Source organism: Ranitomeya variabilis, chromosome 2, assembly GCF_051348905.1.
Source record: "Ranitomeya variabilis isolate aRanVar5 chromosome 2, aRanVar5.hap1, whole genome shotgun sequence".
Lineage (NCBI taxonomy): Eukaryota > Metazoa > Chordata > Amphibia > Anura > Dendrobatidae > Ranitomeya > Ranitomeya variabilis.
Window position 1 is genome coordinate 798,589,792 of NC_135233.1, and position 22,070 is coordinate 798,611,861.

The 22,070-nt window shown below is 41.4% G+C and overlaps 1 protein-coding gene across 2 annotated transcripts in view; it reads right to left on the reverse strand.

The window, feature by feature from the left end:
• CD109 (CD109 molecule) overlaps window positions 1-22,070 on the reverse strand; it is a 444,636-nt gene that overhangs the window by 291,175 nt on the left and 131,391 nt on the right. For both annotated transcript variants that reach the window (XM_077289898.1, XM_077289899.1), the window contains 2 exons: window positions 4,364-4,403; window positions 4,148-4,232 (listed from right to left, as the gene is read on the reverse strand). In XM_077289898.1, coding sequence (XP_077146013.1) covers window positions 4,148-4,232; window positions 4,364-4,403 — 125 coding nt within the window. The remainder of the gene's footprint in view (window positions 1-4,147; window positions 4,233-4,363; window positions 4,404-22,070) is intronic.

Genomic DNA, 22,070 nt, shown 5'->3' on the forward strand with positions numbered 1-22,070 from the left:
ACACTGTACCATACAAACCAAAACATACAAAAAAGTTTTTGTGCGCATTTAATTAGATTTATGGGAATGACAGAATGGAGGCAAGAATTTCTAAATATGAATGACATGATAAATTATAATAACGTGTATGAGAACGTGTATATTTTTTTAGTTTCTTATGAAAGCTGTAAAGAGGAGAGATCCAGTTAGGGAAACATTTGTAATCATATTTTTAAGAATCTACTATTTTTACATCTGCAACCAGTTTAAGTTGAAAAATAAATTAATTTGTACAGAATAACTATTTTAGAACGAGAACATTGCACGGACGTAGGAAGTAAGATGCATACATTTGTTTCAGAGTGAAGTTGTGCAATACCATGTGATTATTTCCATTAATTAAGGAAACATTGGAAGTTACCAAATTCTTATCAATGCTATCCTGGTAGCTAAAATGATATGATGAATGAAAATTCTGTACTATTTAGTGATTGACAAAATTTTGAGAGACTGAGAACCAAAGCAGAATCTGGGTAATTTAAAAGACTAAGTTTATAAACACATTGGAACTGCTCAATCATTGCATTTTCATCAGTTTGTTGGGCATGAATTTCTCTCAATTAGTGACTATTTGATTTGCGACAAATTCATCAAGCGATTTATGACAAATTCATCAAGCGATTTGTGACTTTTTTTCAAGTTGTCTTTTGCGGTTTAGTTAGCTTTCTTATTTTTATTTCAATGTGGCATTTCCAGATGTTTTAGGCAGATTCATAAAATGTGACTTTTTTCACAACTCGACTCCAAGTACACCCTGACATGATTTTATGCACTCCAATTATTTTGCTGATTTTGCAAAAAGTGCAACTATTCCCTCTAAAAAGAACCACTTAAAGAAAGAAAAATATACAGTTTATGGCTATTTGAAGTCACTTTTCTTGTTTTATCTTTTGGTGAAAAAAAAGTTGCATGTTTTTCAAAATGTCGCACAAAAATGCTCATAAGTTCCTGGTGTACATAACTGGAGTATATCTGCGACTTCTTAAAAGGCCGCAAATTATTAATCTGGTGACAACATCTGGAAACTCCCACATGAGCTAACTAAAAATAGGCAACACAAATAAAATAGACTTAAAAAAGGTGCAACTGGAAAGATAAATTTGATGCAAATGAAAAAAAAAACAGGCGCAAATCCAATAACGAATTGGGCCTAAAATATCTTGCCAAAACAACTGAGCAGTAGAACATGAACACCATGTATGAAAATAAATGTCTTTCTGCCAACATCCTTATAATCAGGAGTCAGATGTAAATGCAATAATTTATTTATTTATTTTAGATATTTTGGATGGGATAAGACACCATCATAAAATTATTTTTGCTTAGATTACCAATGAGAAGTGTCTATTAACCCCTTAAGCCCTGGAGATTTTTTTAGTTTTTTTCATTTTCATTTTTCACTCCCCTTCTTTCCAGAGCCATAACTTTGTTATTTTTCCATCAATACGGCCATGTGGGGGCTTAATTTTTGCGGGACGAGTTGTACTTTTGAACGATACCATTGATTTTACCACGTCGTGTAACAGAAAATGGGAAAAAAATTCCAAGTGAGATTAAATTGCAAAAAAAAGTGTAGTCCCACACTTGTTTTATGTTTGTCTTTTTTGCTAGGTTCACTAAATGCTAAAACTGACCATTATGATTCTCCAGGTCATTACGAGTCCATAGACACCAAGCATGTCTAGGTTCTCTTTTATCTAAGTGGTGCAAAAAACTTCCAAATTTTACTAAAAAAAAATTAAAAAATTAGCAATTTTCAGTTACCCGTAGCGTCTCCATTTTTCGTGATCAGGGGTTGGGTGAGGGCCCATTTTTTTGCATGCTGGGCTGACATTTTTAATTATACCACTTGTGTGCAGATACGTTCTTTTGATCGCCCATTATTGCATTTTAATGCAATGTCGCAGCAACCAAGAAAAAGTAATTTTGGCGTTTTGGTTTTTTTCTCGCTACACCACTTAGCGATAAGGTTAATCCTTTTTTTATTGACAGATCGGGCGATTCTGATCTCGGCGATACCAAATATGTGTAGGTTTGATTTTTTTTATTGTTTTATTTTGATTGGGGCGAAAGGGGGGTGATTTGAACATTTATATTTTCTTTATTTTTTTTATATTTTTAAACACATTTTTTAAAATTTTGGCATGCTTCAAAAGCCTCCATGGGAGGCTAGAAGCATCCACTACTCGATCACCTCTGCTACATAGAGGTGATGCACAGATCACCTTTATGTAGCTGAATTACAGGCTTGCTATGAGCACCGACCACAGGGTGGCGCTCATAGCAATCTGCCATCAACAACCATAGAAGTCTCAAGGAGACCTCTGGTTGTGGTGGCAATGTAATGATGACCCCCGATCACATGACGGTCTTGCTCAGACTCAGGCTGTGCATGTTGTTACCACTGCCTCTCCAGGTTCAGCTATGGTAACTAACAATTGACAGCGGCTAGCAGCCTTTCCTGAGGCTAAACCCAGGATTCCTGAGCATGCTCGTGAGGTGGCAACCTCTCTTTGGTGGTCGCTTGTCAGCTGCTCAGGTCCTGTGCCAACTTCGGATTGGTCCGCGGCCAAAGTCTTTTCTGACTGGACTTAAGCGTGGGCTATCAAAGGATCTTTGGGGCGCTCGGCGGTGCGCTAAGATCACTTTTGATGTTGTGTGTGTGTTGGTGGGACAATTACCACCCTGTATGCACGTGTGCTGCTACTAGCACGTTGAGTCTGGTTTCCTCAGGCAGTGTAGGGTGGGAACTCCCGCTTGAGCTTAGCACCTGCACCGGGTGGCTGATGTCGCAAGTGCTGTTTTGCACAGGTCGAGTGACTGGACAAGCTCAATCTCCAACATAGTGGGGGTCAGTTATAGGGACCCCGACTAGCATCTGTTCTGTTGTATGCCTTTGACCTTTAACAGGATACAGTCCTCAGTTTTACATGGAGAGGCAGCAGCTCTGTGGAGTAACAGAGCTGGCTTATATGTTTGCTGTGCACACAGTGTGACTTTTAACACCATGTGCGGCTGTCGCCATTCAGCTACTTTCTGTTAGCCATTGTTTACACTAGCTGCAGTTTGCCATCTCTTCACAGTGGACTCCGGGTTGTGTTATTTTATATTTTATTTAGTATGTTCCGCAACCCTATCACCTGCTCTCTAGATAAATAATTACAAAAAGGCGTAGGTTCCCTTATATTTTTGATAACCAACCAGGCAAAACTGACAGCTGCAGGCTGCAACCCTCAGCTGTCAGAGTTAGCAAGGCTTGTAATCAAGAATAGAGGGGTCCCATACCGTTTTTTTACATTATTTAAATAATTAATTTTAAAAACCATTATGAGGTCCCTCCTCATATTTGACAGCCAATGAAGCTAAAACAGACAGCTGGGGGCTGGTATTATCAGGTTGGTATGGGGCCATGGATATTTGTCTGCCCAGCCTAAATATAGCAGCCTACAGATGCCCTGAAAAGGCACATCTAATAGATGCTTTACCTGGCACCTCCCATTTGCCCTGTGACAGTGGCAAATGGGGTTCATATTTGTGGGGTTGATGTTCCATTTATCCGGTTAATTATTGGGGTTTTGTGTGAAATTATGTTCAATTTGCTTTTGTTTCTAAGTTTTTTGTGTTATTCCAATACAAACAAAGGAAATACATATGTGTATAAGAAAACATGTAATTGCAATAATTTTCTGGGAGAAATACTTCATTTGCTGGAACAATTTCAAGGGTGCCAACACTTTCGGCTATAACTGTAGCTTCACTTTCGCCTTGTAGCCACTGCTGCAGTAAGCCAGCTACAGAGTTTAAGCATTATTTATTTCTACATTACCAATAATTATTGTGGTAAATAGCTTTCTTGAGATTACAGGTTTCCATTTAATCCGGTTTGACTCAATTGAAAAATATAAGTTAAGTCTTATATACTAATATAGAAAACTAAAGTTTTTTGATTTGTGGGAAGAGAGTATTTCTTTGTCTAAGAAACTGGTAAAATTTGAAAAATGGAATAAAATTATTAACCCCCACACATTGAGGTCTTTTGCATTGATTTAGCTAAGTGATATGAGTTCATATGAAAGGCTTCATGGTGTACCAAAAAAGTTAAGCCTACCTTGCAGTGACTGAACCTTCTAACAAACCTGTTTTCATTGAATGATGTGCTGGCGTTGACAGAATAACTTCAAATTTTGGTAAAACTGTAAAGCAAATAAAATAGGAGATGGTAACAAATCAATAGAATTGTTAGGTTTATATCTCAAACATGGAAACATTTGCTTATATTTAAAAAAAAATATAAAGTAAATTATATTGATTGAAGTATACATACCATAATTGTTTACAGTAAAGGTTTGATAATGAAGTTGTTGCTGCAAAAGATAAATTATAATGTTTTACATTACAAAGTTATACATTTTGGTTGTCTTATATACAGTACATTCAGATATTTTCAACTATTTTCAATAGTCTTTATTACATTCATCTGTCCATTGTGTATTTTGCTAAGCATCTGGAATATACATGATTTATTAATAAAAGGCAGCAGAATACAATATATACAGAATGGATTAACGTATAATGGAAACTATTTATGAAAACTGTCTAATTTTAAGACAATTCAGGCTTAGACTGAACAGTCTTAAAGGGAAAATGTCATCAGAAAAAAACACTATTAACCTGCAGATATAGGGTTAATCTGCAGTTTACTAACTCTACTAACCTGCCCATCACCCGAACTTACCCAAACACTGCAGGGGAGAAAATTACTTTATTTCAGCCACCCTGCACTGTTTGGCATTCAGTCACTAGGGCGACTCCAGCATGGATTCAGTCACTGCTCTGAGTATGAAGAGCATCGGCTGTAACTGCGCTCCTGACCCTGACAGCAATCTCCAATGCAAAGCCAGTGTCAGTCAGGGCCAGGGACACAGTTACAGCCGCCTCTCTGCAAACTCAGAGCAGTGACTGAACTCATGCTGCTAACTTACTAAACGTTCAACAAAGCTTTTTGAGCGGAGTTTATCAATTCCAGTTATTTTAGCCTGGTTCATCATTTGTGACTTTTTAAAAAGTTATAAAATTTGGCACAACTCCACATCATTCTTCCCCTAGTGTATTCTTCAGTATGTCAGTATTTTGGCACAATTTTCTAGCTCTTGGTATCAAAATTCGCAAAAGCAATTCAAGACAGGAAAAAGCCTATGTTTGAATTTGCACCAAATTTGTGATGAATTTGGTGCCAAAAAAATCAACTAATGACATGTGGTCAACGGAATAGCTATAGCTGAATGTCTGGCTCATAGTCCAATGATGTACATTTGTTACATGTTTTGATAATCTCCTGCTGATAAAAAAGTGATTTTTATTATTAAAGAGCAGTAAACCTGCTGCAATTTAGCACTCCATATTCATGGCCTCTTCATAATGCCTCCCCCACCATTGATTGGCAGCTTTATGCATATGCTCAGAGTACACAGAAAGCTGTGGTGTGAGCAGGGTAATAAAGTGCTCAGAATTCAGAGAACTGGCAGATTTGCAAGATTTGCATGTGGTGAGAATTTCATGTCAATAGCATCTTTAGACACATATAGTTACATAGTTACATAGTTACATAGTTATTACGGTTGAAGGAAGACTGTAAGTCCATCTAGTTCAACCCATAGCCTAACCTAACATGCCCTAACATGTTCATCCAGGGGAAGGCAAAAAAACCCCATGTGGCAAAGAGTAACTGCACCACGGGGAAAAAAATTCCTTCCCGACTCCACATACGGCAATCAGACTAGTTCCCTGGATCAACGCCTTATCAAGGAATCTAGTGTATATACCCTGTAACATTATACTTTTCCAGAAAGGTATCCAGTCCCCTCTTAAATTTAATTAATGAATCACTCATTACAACATCATACGGCAGAGAGTTCCATAGTCTCACTGCTCTTACAGTAAAGAATCCGCGTCTGTTATTATGCTTAAACCTTCTTTCCTCCAGATGTAGAGGATGCCCCCTTGTCCCTGTCTCAGGTCTATGATTAAAAAGATCACCAGAAAGGTCTTTGTACTGTCCCCTCATATATTTATACATTAAAATAAGATCACCCCTTAGTCTTCGTTTTTCCAAACTAAATAGCCCCAAGTGTAATAACCTATCTTGGTATTGCAGACCCCCCCAGTCCTCTAATAACCTTGGTCGCTCTTCTCTGCACCCGCTCCAGTTCAGCTATGTCTTTCTTATACACCGGAGACCAGAACTGTGCACAGTATTCTAAGTGTGGTCGAACTAGTGACTTGTATAGAGGTAAAATTATGTTCTCCTCATGAGCATCTATGCCTCTTTTAATACATCCCATTATTTTATTTGCCTTTGTAGCAGCTGCCTGACACTGGCCACTGAATATGAGTTTGTCATCCACCCATACACCCAGGTCTTTTTCATTGACGGTTTTGCCCAGAGTTTTAGAATTAAGCACATAGTTATACATCTTATTACTTCTACCCAAGTGCATGACCTTACATTTATCCCCATTAAAGCTCATTTGCCATTTATCAGCCCAAGCTTCTAGTTTACATAAATCATCCTGTAATATAAAATTGTCCTCCCCTGTATTGATTACCCTGCAGAGTTTAGTGTCATCTGCAAATATTGAAATTCTACTCTGAATGCCCCCTACAAGGTCATTAATAAATATGTTAAAAAGAAGAGGGCCCAATACTGACCCCTGTGGTACCCCACTGCTAACCGTGACCCAGTCCGAGTGTGCTCCATTAATAACCACCCTTTGTTTCCTATCCCTGAGCCAGCTCTCAACCCACTTACACATATTTTCCCCTATCCCCATTACTCTCATTTTATGTAACAACCTTTTGTGTGGCACCGTATCAAAAGCTTTGGAAAAGTCCATATATACTACGTATGTGTATATGTATTTAGAAAATTGGTAGCGTGTTCAACTACTACACTGCTCAAAAAAATAAAGGGAACACTTAAACAACAGAATATAACTCCAAGTAAATCAAACTTCTGTGAAGTCAAACTGTCCACTTATGAAGCAACACTGTTTGACAATCAATTTCACATGCTGTTGTGCAAATGGAATAGACAACAAATGGAAATTATTGGCAATTATCAAGGCACACTCAATAAAGGAGTGGTTCTGCAGGTGGGGACCACAGACCACATCTCAGTACCAATGCTTTCTGGCTGATGTTTTGGTCACTTTTGAATGTTGTTTGTGCTTTCACACTAGTGATAGAATGAGACGAACTCTACAACCCACACAAGTGGCTCAGGTAGTGCAGCTCATCCAGGATGGCACATCAATGTGAGCTGTGGAAAGAAGGTTTGCTGTGTCTGTCAGCGTAGTGTCCAGAGGCTGGAGATGCTACCAGGAGACAGGCCAGTACACCAGATGTGGAGGGGACCATAGGAGGGCAACAACCCAGCAGCAGGACCGCTACCTCAGCGTTTGTGAAAGGATGATCACGAGGAGCACTGCCAGAGCCCTGCTAAATGACCTCCAGCAGGCCACAAATGTGCATGTGTCTGCACAAACGATTAGAAACAGACTCCAGGAGGATGGTCTGAGTGCCCGACGTCCACAGATGGGGGTTGCGCTCACAGCCCAACACCGTGCAGGATGATTGGCATTTGCCACAGAACACCAGGATCGGCAAATTCGCCACTGGTGCCCTGTGCTCTTCACAGATGAAAGCAGGTTCACACTGAGCACATGTGATAGATGTGACAGAGTCTGGAGACGCCGAGGAGAGCGATCTGCTGCCTGCAACATCCTTCAGCATGACCGGTTTGGCAGTGGATCAGTAATGGTGTGGGGTGGTATTTCTTTGGAGGGCCGCACAGCCCTCCATGTGCTCGCCAGAGGTAGCCTGACTGCCATTATTTACCAAGAGATGAGATCCTCAGACCGCTTGTGAGACCATATGCTGCTGCGGTTGGCCCTGGGTTCCTCCTAATGCAGGACAATGCCAAACCTCATGTTGCTGGAGTGTGTCAGCAGTTCCTGCAAGATGAAGGCATTAAAGCTATGGACTGGCCTGCCCATTCCCCAGACCTGAATGCGATTGAACACATCTGGGACATCATGTCTGGCACCATCCACCAACGTCATGTTGCACCACAGACTGTCCAGGAGTTGGTGAATGTTTTAGTCCAGGTCTGGGAGAAGATCCCTCAGGAGACCATCCGCCGCCTCATCAGGAGCATCACACCATATTGATTATTCCAGCTTAAGAATACCTCCAGATTGTAACATAATAGTAAGAACACTAACCAAAAGGTACTATAATGGTATCTTAATCAACACTAATGGAAAACAGGTTCAACGTGAAAGTGGATATAAACATACAAAGAAACCACGTATTATAGAACAATGGTAGAAAACTTTATTAGTCAACATAAAAAGACAATTTAAAATCTTATAGCCAATAGTGCTTAGTGAGCCAAAAATAACAACAGAAGGCGTCACCAATAGGAGGGCAAGATATTTTCAAAAAATAATCACAAAGCATACCACAATGAGATTGATAAGGATAATGGATCATAGACAGAGGGGAGATATATATTAAAAGAGTGCCAATAGTATGTACTCTAATCCAAAGCGAATGCCCCAATGTTATGAAACATAGATCCTCAATGTGCAAGAAATAACAAATATGGATACAAGGCCATGGGTTATAAGTACTTAAACATAGTATAGAAACTAAGGGCAAGAAAGACCACAATCTAATTCCTAACTACCCAGGTCACAAATCCCAAATATATAGCTAAATCAGTCCATGTGGTCAGCGTAACTGAATAATCATAAATCTTACCAACACGTGTATGGAGACGCCGCAACCCCTATGCGCATTTCGGCAGAGTGCCTTCCTCAGGAAGGCACTCTGCCGAAATGTGCAAATTTCTTGCACATTGAGGATCTATGTTTCATAACATTGGGGCATTCGCTTTGGATTAGAGTACATACTATTGGCACTCATTTAATATATATCTCCCCTCTGTCTATGATCCATTATCCTTATCAATCTCATTGTGGTATGCTTTGTGATTATTTTTTGAAAATATCTTGCCCTCCTATTGGTGACGCCTTCTGTTGTTATTTTTGGCTCACTAAGCACTATTGGCTATAAGATTTTAAATTGTCTTTTTATGTTGACTAATAAAGTTTTCTACCATTGTTCTATAATACGTGTTCTCATCAGGAGCATGCCCAGGCATTGTAGGGAGGTCATACAGTCACATGGAGGTAACACACACACACAACTGAATATCATTTCCTTGTCTTGAGGCATTTCCACTGAAGTTGGATCAGCCTGTAATTTGATTTTCCACTTTGATTTTAAGTATCATTCCAAATCCAGACCTCCATGGGATATTAATTGAATAAAGATTTGCAACTGAAATATTTCATTGAGTGATATATATATATTTTAGAACCATGTTGTGATCACACTGTTTTTGGCTGGTAATTGATCAGGCTGTATCTCATATCATGAGTGACCATATATTGTTTTGAATGTAGCTACTATTCGTGTTGTTTGTACTTGATACAACTATATATACTAGAGTTGCTTGCATGATAGCATCATATCATCAGTTAATAAATACTACAAATACTACTTAATAGAATCATGCTGTTATCAGATGGTCATTAATCAGAATTATGTTATGGTTAGACTTTTTTGGGGGCTTGTAATTAATTATGTTATTTATCATATAATATTTTTATATTAATTTATTATTTTGAGTATAGCTACCAATCTGTTGCATGTACTTGGTAAGACCATATACACTATTTGCATCTGACCTTTGCTGCAAGTTGTATTATTTTTTCCTCTCTTTTGTTTTATTGTGTATTTGTTTATGCGGGATTTTTGATCTGCATTGGGAATTTCTTTGTACAATTGGATTCATGTTAATAAAGTAAACTATCTTTATTAATCATCTTTTTTTATTTCATTATAGGTTTAATGTTTAATTTTTTTCTAAATATATATATTGCTTGGGTTGGTTGTTATAGAATTAGTTATGCCAAGAAAACATTGCCTACTCCATTATGCCACCTCCACCAGTCTGGCATGAAGGGTTTATCGATTCATGTTGCTTGTGCCAAATTATGACCCTGTAATCACCATGTTGCAATAGATCTTGATTCATCTATTTTAGGCAGGCATAATATGCAGTCAACCATATTTTGTGCACATCTCAAAAAAGGAGGACTCTCCTGAAAATTAAGTTAGATAGAACTGAAAGTGACCCTGTCTGTGTCAATGGCTCAATTGTCAGATACACCTGAATTCTGTTTTTCAAGGCTCCAGACAAAAGCCCTAATGGAGTTGTTTGGAAGAAGCATAATGTGAACCTGGTCTTACCAGGCTTTAAGATATGGGTCCATTTTTCTCTACAGTTGTAACATAAGTACCTCAAAAGCTACAATCAGTCACAATATGTAGAGTAAAAATGTTTTTGGTGACAGCAAAACATTTGTGTTAGCTACCTAGTAGGGTTCAGCTTCTATTAATGACTAATGCCATCAAGTTCTATCTTATCCTCAGCGGGATGGTGTGACTATCAGCCACTTCATTAGGATGCAAACTTTTTCTGTACCCTTTTTCACATTAACAAGCTTTAATCAGGCCTTATCAAAACTGTTTTTTACATCAGTTTTGAACTTCCCATCTAAGGGAGTAAGAGGAGGAAAACTTAATAGACACACATTTTTTGGTCTATTCATGCAAGAGAAAATGAAATCTATTTGCACTTACAAAATGAAATCAGACATACAGTACAGACCAATAATTTGGACACACCTTCTCATTTAAAGATTTTTCTGTATTTTCATGACAATGAAAATTGTCAATTCACATTGAAAGCATCAAAACTATGAATTAACACATGTGGAATTATATACTTAACAAAAAAGTGTGAAACAACTGAAAATATGTCTTATATTCTAGGTTCTTCAAAGTAGCTACCTTTTGCATTGATGACTGCTTTGCACACTCTTGGCATTCTCTTGATGAGCTTCAAGAAGTAGTCACCGGAAATAGTTTTCACTTCACAGGTGTGCCCTGTCAGGTTTAATAAGTGGGATTTCTTGCCTTATAAATGGGGTTGGGACCATCAGTTGTGTTGAGCAGAAGTCTGGTGGATACACAGCTGATAGTCCTACTGAATAGACTGTTAGAATTTGTATTATGGCAAGAAAAAAGCAGCTAAGTAAAAAATAACGAGTGGCCATCATTACCTTAAGAAATGAAGGTCAGTCAGTCCGAAAAATTGGGAAAACTTTGAAAGTGTCCCCAAGTGCAGTTGCAAAAACCATCAAGTGCTACAAAGAAGCTGGCTCACATGAGGACTGCCCCAGGAAAGGAAGACCAAGAGTCACCTCTGCTTCTGAGGATAAGTTTATCCGAGTCACCAGCCTCAGAAATTGCAGGTTAACAGCAGCTCAGATTAAAGACCAGGTCAATGCCACACAGAGTTCTTGCAGCAGACACATCTCTACAACAACTGTTAAGAGGAGAATTTGTGCAGCAGGCCTTCATGTTAAAATAGCTGCTAGGAAACCACTGCTAAGGACAGGCAACAAGCAGAAGAGACTTGTTTGGGCTAAAGAACACAAGTAATGGACATTAGACCAGTGGAAATCTGTGCTTTGGTCTGATGAGTCCAAATTTGAGATCTTTAGTTCCAACCACCGTGTCTTTGTGCGAAGCAGAAAAGGTGAACTGATGGACTCTACATGCCTGGTTCCTACCGTGAAGCATGGAGGAGGAGGTGTGATGTGTGGGGGTGCTTTGCTGGTGACACTGTTGGGGACTTATTCAAAATTGAAGGCATACTGAACCAGCATGGCTGCCACAGCATATTGCAGCGGCATGCTATTCCATCCGGTTTGCGTTTAGTTGGACCATCATTTATTTTTCTACAGGACAATGACCCCAAACACACCTCAAGGCTGTGTAAAGGCTATTTGACCAAGAAGGAGAGTGATGGGGTATGCCAGATGACCTGGCCTCCACAGTCACCAGACCTGAACCCAATCGAGATGGTTTGGGGTGAGCTGGACTGCAGAGTGAAGGCAAAAAGGCCAACAAGTGCTAAGCATCTCTGGGAACTCCTTCAAGATGGTTGGAAGATCATTTCCGGTGACTACCTCTTGAAGCTCATCAAGAGAATGCCAAGAGTGTGCAAAATATTTAGAATTGAGAGTCCTCAGTGGTTGATACCTTTTAATGGCTAACTGAAAAAATGGTAACAAATTGCAAGCTTTCGAGACTACTCAGGTCTCTTCTTTACCTCCGGTCACAGGCATGGGCTGATGAGAGAGTACTACTCCCATCAGCCTGTGCCTGCCTCCGTTGAAAACAGTGAGAGCAAGCGCTGCTGATTGGAGTATTAATCAGTCGATGCCTGTGCTATAAATACATTTAAAAAATTCTTCTATTTTTGATAACCAGTGAAGCAAAAGTGACAGCTACAGGCTGAAACCCTCAGCTGTCAGCTTTATCATGGCTGGTTGTCAAGAATAGAGGGATCCTCATGACATTTTAAAAAAATTATTTAAATAAATTATTTAAAACAATGAAGAGGGGTGCCACCCAAGAAGAGGCGCAACTATAAGATTGGCCAATTCGGGCATTTTGCCTGGCTTTTCCCACTTGCCCTGGTGTGGTGGTAAGTGGGGTAATGGTTGTGGGGTTGATATCAGCTGTTTTATGGTCACTGACATCAAGCCCACAGGTTATTAATGGACAGGCGTCTCTAAGACACCCCCATTAATAACCCCATAGTTAGATTGCAAAAAAAAAACACAGCCAGAATTAAATCTTTTATTTCAAAAAAAAGATACAGGCTTCTTTATTTGAAATGAAAATAAAAAAGACGTTATGCTCACCTTACATCTATTCCATTGAAGCTCTTCTCCCCTGTAAAAAAAACTGAAAATAATAAACAAAAAGTCTCCCCTTACGCCTAATCTACTGTTGCTCATGTACCCTATGGAAAAAGAAAATAGTAAATAACCATATCCCTCACCTGTCCAATGTGAAGATAATCCACACTATCCCACAACGATCCGGATTATTTGGATAGCGGTCACTTGCCAACCGGCATACACTGACAGGAATGTAATTGCGTAAAATGTTACATCAACCTCACAAATATTACCCCACTTGGTACCACCACAGGACAAGTGGGAAGAGTGAGGCTAAGAGCCAGATATAGTGCATCTTATTGATGTGCCATTTCTGGGGTGGCTGAGGGCTGATGTTCTTAGCCTGGGAGGAGGACCAATTTCTCTGGCCTCTTCTATGGCTATTAATATCAGTCCACAGCTGTCTGTTTAGCCTTTTCTGGTTTGAAATTATGGGGAACCCTTCGCCATTTTTTTCTAGGGTCACCACATAAATTAACCATTAAAGGCTAACCAAACACCTGTGAGCTAATAGCCTGGGAACATTTAGGGATATTGCCCTCCTTAACAGAATATTAACATCAGCCCTCAGCCATCGGCTTTCCCTCTCCTGTTTATGAAAATTTGGGGGGACCACACTTTTTTTCAATTTATTGACAAGAACAATAATGTCACATCATAGTAATTGTTTATTTTGCTTTGCAAGTGCCAGAATCAGCACGATGAACGCCTGTGACTCCGGCACTCGGCATTCTGGCATTCAATAGTCTGCCATGCGGGCTATCGTGAGAGCCAGTGGCTTCAACTCAGGTAACCAGCCACTGGATCTCCCAGTAGCTGCAAGGCCCAGAAACCTCATGGGAAACTTTGAGGGACATTTTAAGGTTACTGAAGTTTCCAGTTGCTGGATCACCTGGAGACTGTGAACTAAGGTTACCTTGTGTGTGTGTATTTTACTGTACTAGTTAATAAATAAATGAAAAAAACTGCGAGGGGTCCCCACGTAATTTTCATAAGCAGCAGACAGAAAGCCGACGGCTGATGGCTGATATTAATATTCTGGGAAGGAGGGAAATATCCCTAAATTTCCCAGGCTTTTAATATCAGCTCACAACTGTTTGGTTAGCCTTTACTAGTTATTTTGTGGGAAGACCCCAGAAAAAAATGATGTAGGATCCCTTAATAATTTCAAACCATCAAAGGCTTAACAGACAGCTGTGGACTGATATTAATAGCCAAGGAAGGGCCAAGGAAATTGTCCCTCCTTCCAGGCTAAGAAAATTAGCCGTCAGCCACTCCAGAAATGATGCATCAGTTAGATGCGCCAAATCTGTCACTAAGCCTTACTCTTCCCACTTACCCTCTGGTGGTGGCAAGTGGGGTAATATTTGTGGGCTTGATATCATCTTTGCATTGTCAGGTGACATCAAGCCCAGGGATTAGTAATGGAGAGGCATCTATAAGACGCCTCCATTACTAACTTCATAGAAAATTTGTAAATTAACACAGTATAAATAAAATCCTTTATTTGCAATAAAAATCAACACCGTGTTTTACTCATTTAATAAAAAATGGAAAAGAACAGTTAAACCCACCTTACGCCTATTCCATTGAAGCTCTTGTCAAAAAACAGAAAATAATAGACAAGAAAAATACTCATTTTATGCCATATCCACCGATGCGCATGTCCCATGTAAAAAAAATAATAATAATAAACAACCATATCCCTTACCTGTCCAATGTGAAGATAATCCATACTGTTCCACCATGATCCAGATAATTTGGATAGCGGTCACATCAGTGATGAGACCGCTATCCCTGCCAGTCGGAACACATTGACAGAAGAATAATCGCTCCTGTCAGTGTCTAGTGCTGAAACTCCATGAGAAAATTCATCGGAGTTCATAGCTGAATCCTGGCGACCTCAATTATGACACTGCTGCTAGAGAACTTGCGCTCCTGTCATTGTGCACTGCCTGGTGGGAATAGCGGTCACATCACTGATGTGACCACTATCCAAATCATCAGGATCTTCATGGGCCAGTATGGCTTATCTTCATATCAGACAGGTGAAGAATATGGTTGTTTATTATCTTTCTTTTTTTTTAACAGGGGACATTGGCAACAGTGGATTAGGCATAAGGTGTATATTTTTGTTGTTTTTTTATTTTCTGGGTTTTTTTTTTACAGGGGACAAGGGCTTTAATGGAATAGGCATAAGGTGAGTATAACTGTGCTTTTTTATTTTTATTTCAAATAAAGAAGTCTGTGTCTGTATCTTTCAAGTAAAGGATTTTATTCTGGTTATGTATTTTTTACAGTCTAACTATTGGGTTAGTAATTGGGGTGTCTTATAGATGCCTCTCCATTACTAATCTGTGGACTTGATATCAGCTGCCATAAAAAACCTGATATCAACTCTACAACCATTACCCACTTGCCACTGCACCAGGGAAAATGGGAAGAGCTGGGCAAAGCACCAGAATATAATAGATGTGCCTTTTCTGGGGTGACTGTGGGCTGCTGCTCTTTTTAAGCTAGGCGACAATACCCTTGGCCCATTACCAGCCTGAGAATACAAGCCCCCAGCCATCTGCTTTAGTTGGCTGGTTGTCAAAAATGTGGGGGACTCCACACCATTTTTTTTTTTAATTTATACATTTAATTATTTATTAATAATTTAAAAAATGGCTTAGGGACACCTCTATTCTTGATATCTAGCCATGATAAAGCTGACAGCTGAGAGTTGCAGCCCGCATCTGTTAGTTTTGCCTGAGCTGCTTATCAAAAATAGAAGAGACTCCACATAACCGTGCACGCACGAAACGGCCGTTGTCCGGAGCTGTTTCCATCCCTCCCTGCAATCTGTTTTTTAACATGTTCCAATAAAGTGAAACTTCTTCAACAGGGGTAAGTGCGCTCCATTTTTTTCTTCTTTTTTTGGACTATGACTCCACATAACTCTTATTTGTTTATTTACTGATTTATAGCACTGGTGCTGGCTGATGAATACTCCTATCAGTAGCACCAGCTCTCTCTGTTTTCAGCCACAGCAGGCATAGCTTGATGGGAGTCGTACTCTTTCATCAGCTGACGTATGTGACCAGAGGTAAACTTTATACCACTGGTCACAGCTACTGGCTCACACTGTCATCTGACAGCATGGGAATCACAGCTTCTGACCGGCGGTAATGATCTTATCGTCGATCAGAGTAGCTGGTGTTTTCGGTGCTATCATGCAGATGACAGCGTGGGAAACACCCGATGTTCGAAGTGATAAACCTGAACAGTAACACAGACTTCCTGGAGAAGTCTGTGTTCAGGGACCATGTCCGAACACTAGGTGTTCAGTAAGCACCCCAAACTTAACTGTTCGGGTTCTCCCATCGCTATTTTCCAGTAAAGTGTCCTCTAAAACTTTCCAGCTACAATTCAACATAAAATTGCTTGTCAGCGCATCATCAGCATAACCAAAATTGTCAGCCATTAATCATTCCCCAAAACATTTGGCATAATAAAGAAAACCATTTTATTGCAGGTACTGAAAGCACAGTACCTGCAAGACGCCCTGGATAGAGTAGAGTCAAACATGGTGTAGTGGAAGACAGAGACTTTACTACCTATTTTGGGTGATAGGACCTCTCTTATGGTGCCTCTGTAAAATTTTTACAACCTCCAATGTCACAATTTCCATGGTATTTCCATGGGCGCCATGTTACAGCCCTATATTAAGAAATTGTACTGAACCATACTGTATATTAGTTGAATGTAGGGTTGAGCGAAACGGATCGGTCATTTTCATAAGTCGCCAACTTTTGGCCATGTGGTACACGCAGAGTGTGGGCAGCGTGATGACATAGGTCCTGGTCTCCACCATCTTAGAGAAAGGCATGGCAGTGATTGGCTTGCTTTCTGCGGCATCACAGGGGCTATAAAGGGGCTTTCCCGCCGACCGCCATCTTACTGCTGCTGATCTGAGCATAGGGAGAGGATGCTGCCGCTTCGTCAGAAGCAGGGATAGCATTAGGCAGGGTAAATTAACCCCCAAACCGCTTGTGCTGTAGCGATTTCCACTGTCCAATACCACCTTTTCTTTGCAGGGACAGTGGAGGCAAGATTTCTGTACAATAGCTCTGTAGCTTATAAGGCTCCCTGATCACTGCGTTGCTGTGTGTACGCCGCTGTGCAAACCAACTGCTTTTTTAAAAGCAAAAATCCTGTTGCTCTTCCTTTCTGCACAGCTATCTTGTTTGTTTGTCCTCATTTTTTGTGTGCAGCAGTCCTTTTTATTGCTGCCTGCAATACTTTTCAGAGACTATTGTAGGGAGATAGTAATTGTAGTACAGTCCCTTTTTTTTAATATCTTCCAGCCACTTTCAGCCCCTGAAACTGTGTAGTGTAAAACAGTGGGCCTGTATTTTTCTGCACTATCCCACACCTAAGAAGGGAGATTTATATTGCCAATCAGTGCATCTGTGCCAGTGCTGTCTGTGGTATCTGTCATTCATTTTGTGCCACAGAAACTATACTGTGATATAGTGGGCCTGATTAAATCACTTGTCTCCCATATCACAAGAAAAAAATAAAAAAATAAAGGGAGAATAATCTTGCCAAATCTGTGCATCTGTGCCAGTGCTGTCTGTGGTATCTGTCATTCATTTTGTGCCACATAAAATATACTGTGATATAGTGGGCCTGATTAAATCACTTGTCTTCCATATAAATAAAAAAAAATAAAATAAAGGGAGAATAATCTTGCCAAATCTGTGCATCTGTGCCAGTGCTGTCTGTGGTATCTGTCATTCATTTTGCGCCACAGAAACTATACTGTGATATAGTGGGCCTGATTAAATCACTTGTCTCCCATACCACAAAAAAAAAATTAAATTAAAGGGAGAATAATATTGCCAAATCTGTGCATCTGTGCCAGTGCTGTCTGTGGTATCTGGCAGTCATTTTGTGCCACAGAAACTATACTGTGATATAGTGGGCCTGATTTTTCCCTGCATTCTCCCACACATAAAGAGGGAGATTTCTATTGCCAGTGTGTGCATCTGTGTCACTCCTGTTAGTGGCATATCTGCCAGCCTCTTTCTGCCAATCAAACTGTGTAGTGTAATCCAGTGGGCCTGATTTTTCCCTGCATTCTCCCACACATAAAGAGGGAGATTTCTATTGCCAGTGTGTGCATCTGCATCACTCCTGTTAGTGGCATATCTGCCAGCCTCTTTCTGCCAATCAAACTGTGTAGTGTAATCCAGTGGGCCTGATTTTTCCCTGCATTCTCCCACACATAAAGAGGGAGATTTCTATTGCCAGTGTGTGCATCTGCGTCACTCCTGTTAGTGGCATATCTGCCAGCCTCTTTCTGCCAATCAAACTGTGTAGTGTAATACAGTGTGCCTGATTTTTCCCTGCATTCTCCCACACATAAAGAGGGAGATTTCTATTGCCAGTGTGTGCATCTGCGTGCGTCAGTCCTGTTCGTGGCATGTCTGCCAGCCTCTTTCTGCCAATCAAACTGTGTAGTGTAATCCAGTGGGCCTGATTGTTCCCTGCATTCTCCCACACATAAAGAGGGAGATTTCTATTGCCAGTGTGTGCATCTGCGTCAGTCCTGTTAGTGGCATATCGGCCAGCCTCTTTCTGCCAATCAAACTGTGTAGTGTAATCCAGTGGGCCTGATTTTTCCCTGCATTCTCCCACACATAAAGAGGGAGATTTCTATTGCCAGTGTGTGCATCTGCGTGCCTCAGTCCTGTTCGTGGCATATCTGCCAGCCTCTTTCTGCCAATCAAACTGTGTAGTGTAATCCAGTGGGCCTGATTTTTCCCTGCATTCTCCCACACATAAAGAGGGAGATTTCTATTGCCAGTGTGTGCATCTGCATCACTCCTGTTAGTGGCATATCTGCCAGCCTCTTTCTGCCAATCAAACTGTGTAGTGTAATCCAGTGGGCCTGATTTTTCCCTGCATTCTCCCACACATAAAGAGGGAGATTTCTATTGCCAGTGTGTGCATCTGCATCACTCCTGTTAGTGGCATATCTGCCAGCCTCTTTCTGCCAATCAAACTGTGTAGTGTAATACAGTGTGCCTGATTTTTCCCTGCATTCTCCCACACATAAAGAGGGAGATTTCTATTGCCAGTGTGTGCATCTGCGTGCGTCAGTCCTGTTCGTGGCATGTCTGCCAGCCTCTTTCTGCCAATCAAACTGTGTAGTGTAATCCAGTGGGCCTGATTTTTCCCTGCATTCTCCCACACATAAAGAGGGAGATTTATATTGCCAGTGTGTGCATCTGCGTGCGTCAGTCCTGTTCGTGGCATATCTGCCAGCCTCTTTCTGCCAATCAAACTGTGTAGTGTAATCCAGTGGGCCTGATTTTTCCCTGCATTCTCCCACACATAAAGAGGGAGATTTCTATTGCCAGTGTGTGCATCTGCGTCAGTCCTGTTAGTGGCATATCGGCCAGCCTCTTTCTGCCAATCAAACTGTGTAGTGTAATCCAGTGGGCCTGATTTTTCCCTGCATTCTCCCACACATAAAGAGGGAGATTTGTATTGCCAGTGTGTGCATCTGCGTGCCTCAGTCCTGTTCGTGGCATATCTGCCAGCCTCTTTCTGCCAATCAAACTGTGTAGTGTAATCCAGTGGGCCTGATTTTTCCCTGCATTCTCCCACACATAAAGAGGGAGATTTCTATTGCCAGTGTGTGCATCTGCATCACTCCCGTTAGTGGCATATCTGCCAGCCTCTTTCTGCCAATCAAACTGTGTAGTGTAATACAGTGGACCTGATTTTTCCCTGCATTCTCCCACACATAAAGAGGGAGATTTCTATTGTCAGTGTGTGCATCTGCGTCAGTCCTGTTCGTGGCATATCTGCCAGCCTCTTTCTGCCAATCAAACTGTGTAGTGTAATCCAGTGGGCCTGATTTTTCCCTGCATTCTCCCACACATAAAGAGGGAGATTTCTATTGCCAGTGTGTGCATCTGCGTGCATCAGTCCTGTTCATGGCATATCTGCCAGCCTCTTTCTGCCAATCAAACTGTGTAGTGTAATTCAGTGGGCCTGATTTTTTCCTGCATTCTCCCACATATAAAAAGGGAGATTTAAATTCACAACAAGTTTACGTACACCTTCTACCTGGTTGTACAGGACCACAGAACGGTTGTTAGTTTGGTTTCATTTTTCAAAGAATGAGGAAGTCTGGTGGAAGAGGTCGTGGCCGTGGGCGGTCATTGCCAGCTGGTAATGATGGTAGTGGTGGTGGTCGTGGAGCATCAGGTGGTCGTGGGAAAAGCAATATAGACCCTAAGTCTCAAGTTGTTGAGCCTGCTTCATCGTCTGGCTACACAAGGCCTCGAACGCTCCCTTTTCTGGGAGTAGGAAAACCGCTTTTAAAGCCGGAGCAGCAGGAACAAGTTTTGTCTTTCCTTGCTGACTCTGCCTCTAGCTCTTTCGCCTCCTCCTCAGAAAGTGCAAAATGTAAAAGCAGCGCGTCGTCAGTGGATGTTCCCGGTCAGGGACAAGTCACTTCCTTGTGTTCTTCACCCAGAGCAACAGAGAAGGATGCGTCAGGCGACACAACAGGTTACTCCATGGAGCTCTTTACACATACCGTTTCTGGGTTAGAAAGGGAAATTGTTAACAGGCCATGCCCATTACAAGATGAATCGGACATGGCGTGCACAGATGCACAGCCACAGCCAGATTATTATGCTGTTCCTTTGACTCAGATCAGAACATTGCCCTCGCAGTGTACTGATCCAGAATCTGACCCTGATGAGACTATTAAGCCCCATCACGAACGCTATAGCACCAGCTTACACGGTGACCCAGAGGAAGTTGCCCAGGACATAGAAAAGGAGGTCATAGATGACACAGTTGTTGACCCCGATTGGCAGCCATTGGGGGAACTGGGTGCAGGCGGAAGTAGCTCTGAAGTGGAGGAGGAGGAGCTGCAGCAGGCATCAACATCGCAACAGGTTCCATCTGCAGGCCCGTATCTGGTCAAAAACATGTGGCAAAAACAAAACCAGTTGTAGGACAGCGTGGCCATCCGGTTAAAGTAGCTCAGTGTGCAATGCCTGAAAAGGTATCCGTTAGTAGGAAGAGTGCAGTCTGGCATTTTTTTAACCAAGATCCAAATGATCAGTGCAAAGTCATCTGTAAGAAATGCTCAAGGACCTTCAGCAGAGGTCAGAATGTTAAAAATCTAAATACAAGTTGCATGCGTAGACATTTAACCACCATGCACTTGCAAGCCTGGACTAACTACCAAACGTCCCTTAACGTTGTAGCACCCTCTCACAATGAAGCTAGTCAGCAACGCTACATCCCTTCACTCACAGTAAGCCCACCGTTTACCACACCACCTGCAGTAAATGTGGCGGAAACACTGTATGTAGGGCAAGAGCAAGAATACCATCACCAACCCTCTCTCAGTCTGCCATATCCTCCGGCACCCCCACTAGTTCCACCCTATGCAGCTCTCCAGTCCAGCTCACCCTACATGAGACTCTCATTAGGAAAAGGAAGTACTCATCCTCGCATCCGCGTACACAGGGTTTGAACGCCCACATTGCTAGACTAATCTCGTTAGATATGATGTCCTACCGGTTAGTTGAAACCGAAGCTTTCAAAGCCCTGATGGAGTACGCTGTACCACGCTACGAGCTACCCAGTCGACACTTCTTTTCGAGAAAAGCCATCCCAGCCCTCCACCAGCATGTAAAAGACCGCATTGTACATGCAATCAGGCAATCTATGAGTAGAAAGGTGCACCTGACAACAGATGCATGGACCAGTAGGCATGGCCAGGGGCATTACGTCTCCATCACGGCACACTGGGTTAATGTGGTGAATGCAGGGTCCACAGGGGACAGCAATATTGGGACAGTTTTTCCTAGCCGACGGTCTAGGAAACAGTTGACTGTAGGCGTTCGTCCCTCCTCCTCCTCGTCCTCCAGCAGAAGCGAAAGCTCGTCCACAGACCGCAGTTGCACGACCACTCCATCCGCAGCTGGCACTGTTGCATACGAGGTGTCCCATTATGGAACAGCTAGTGGCAAGCATCAGCAGGCTGTATTGGCAATGAAGTGT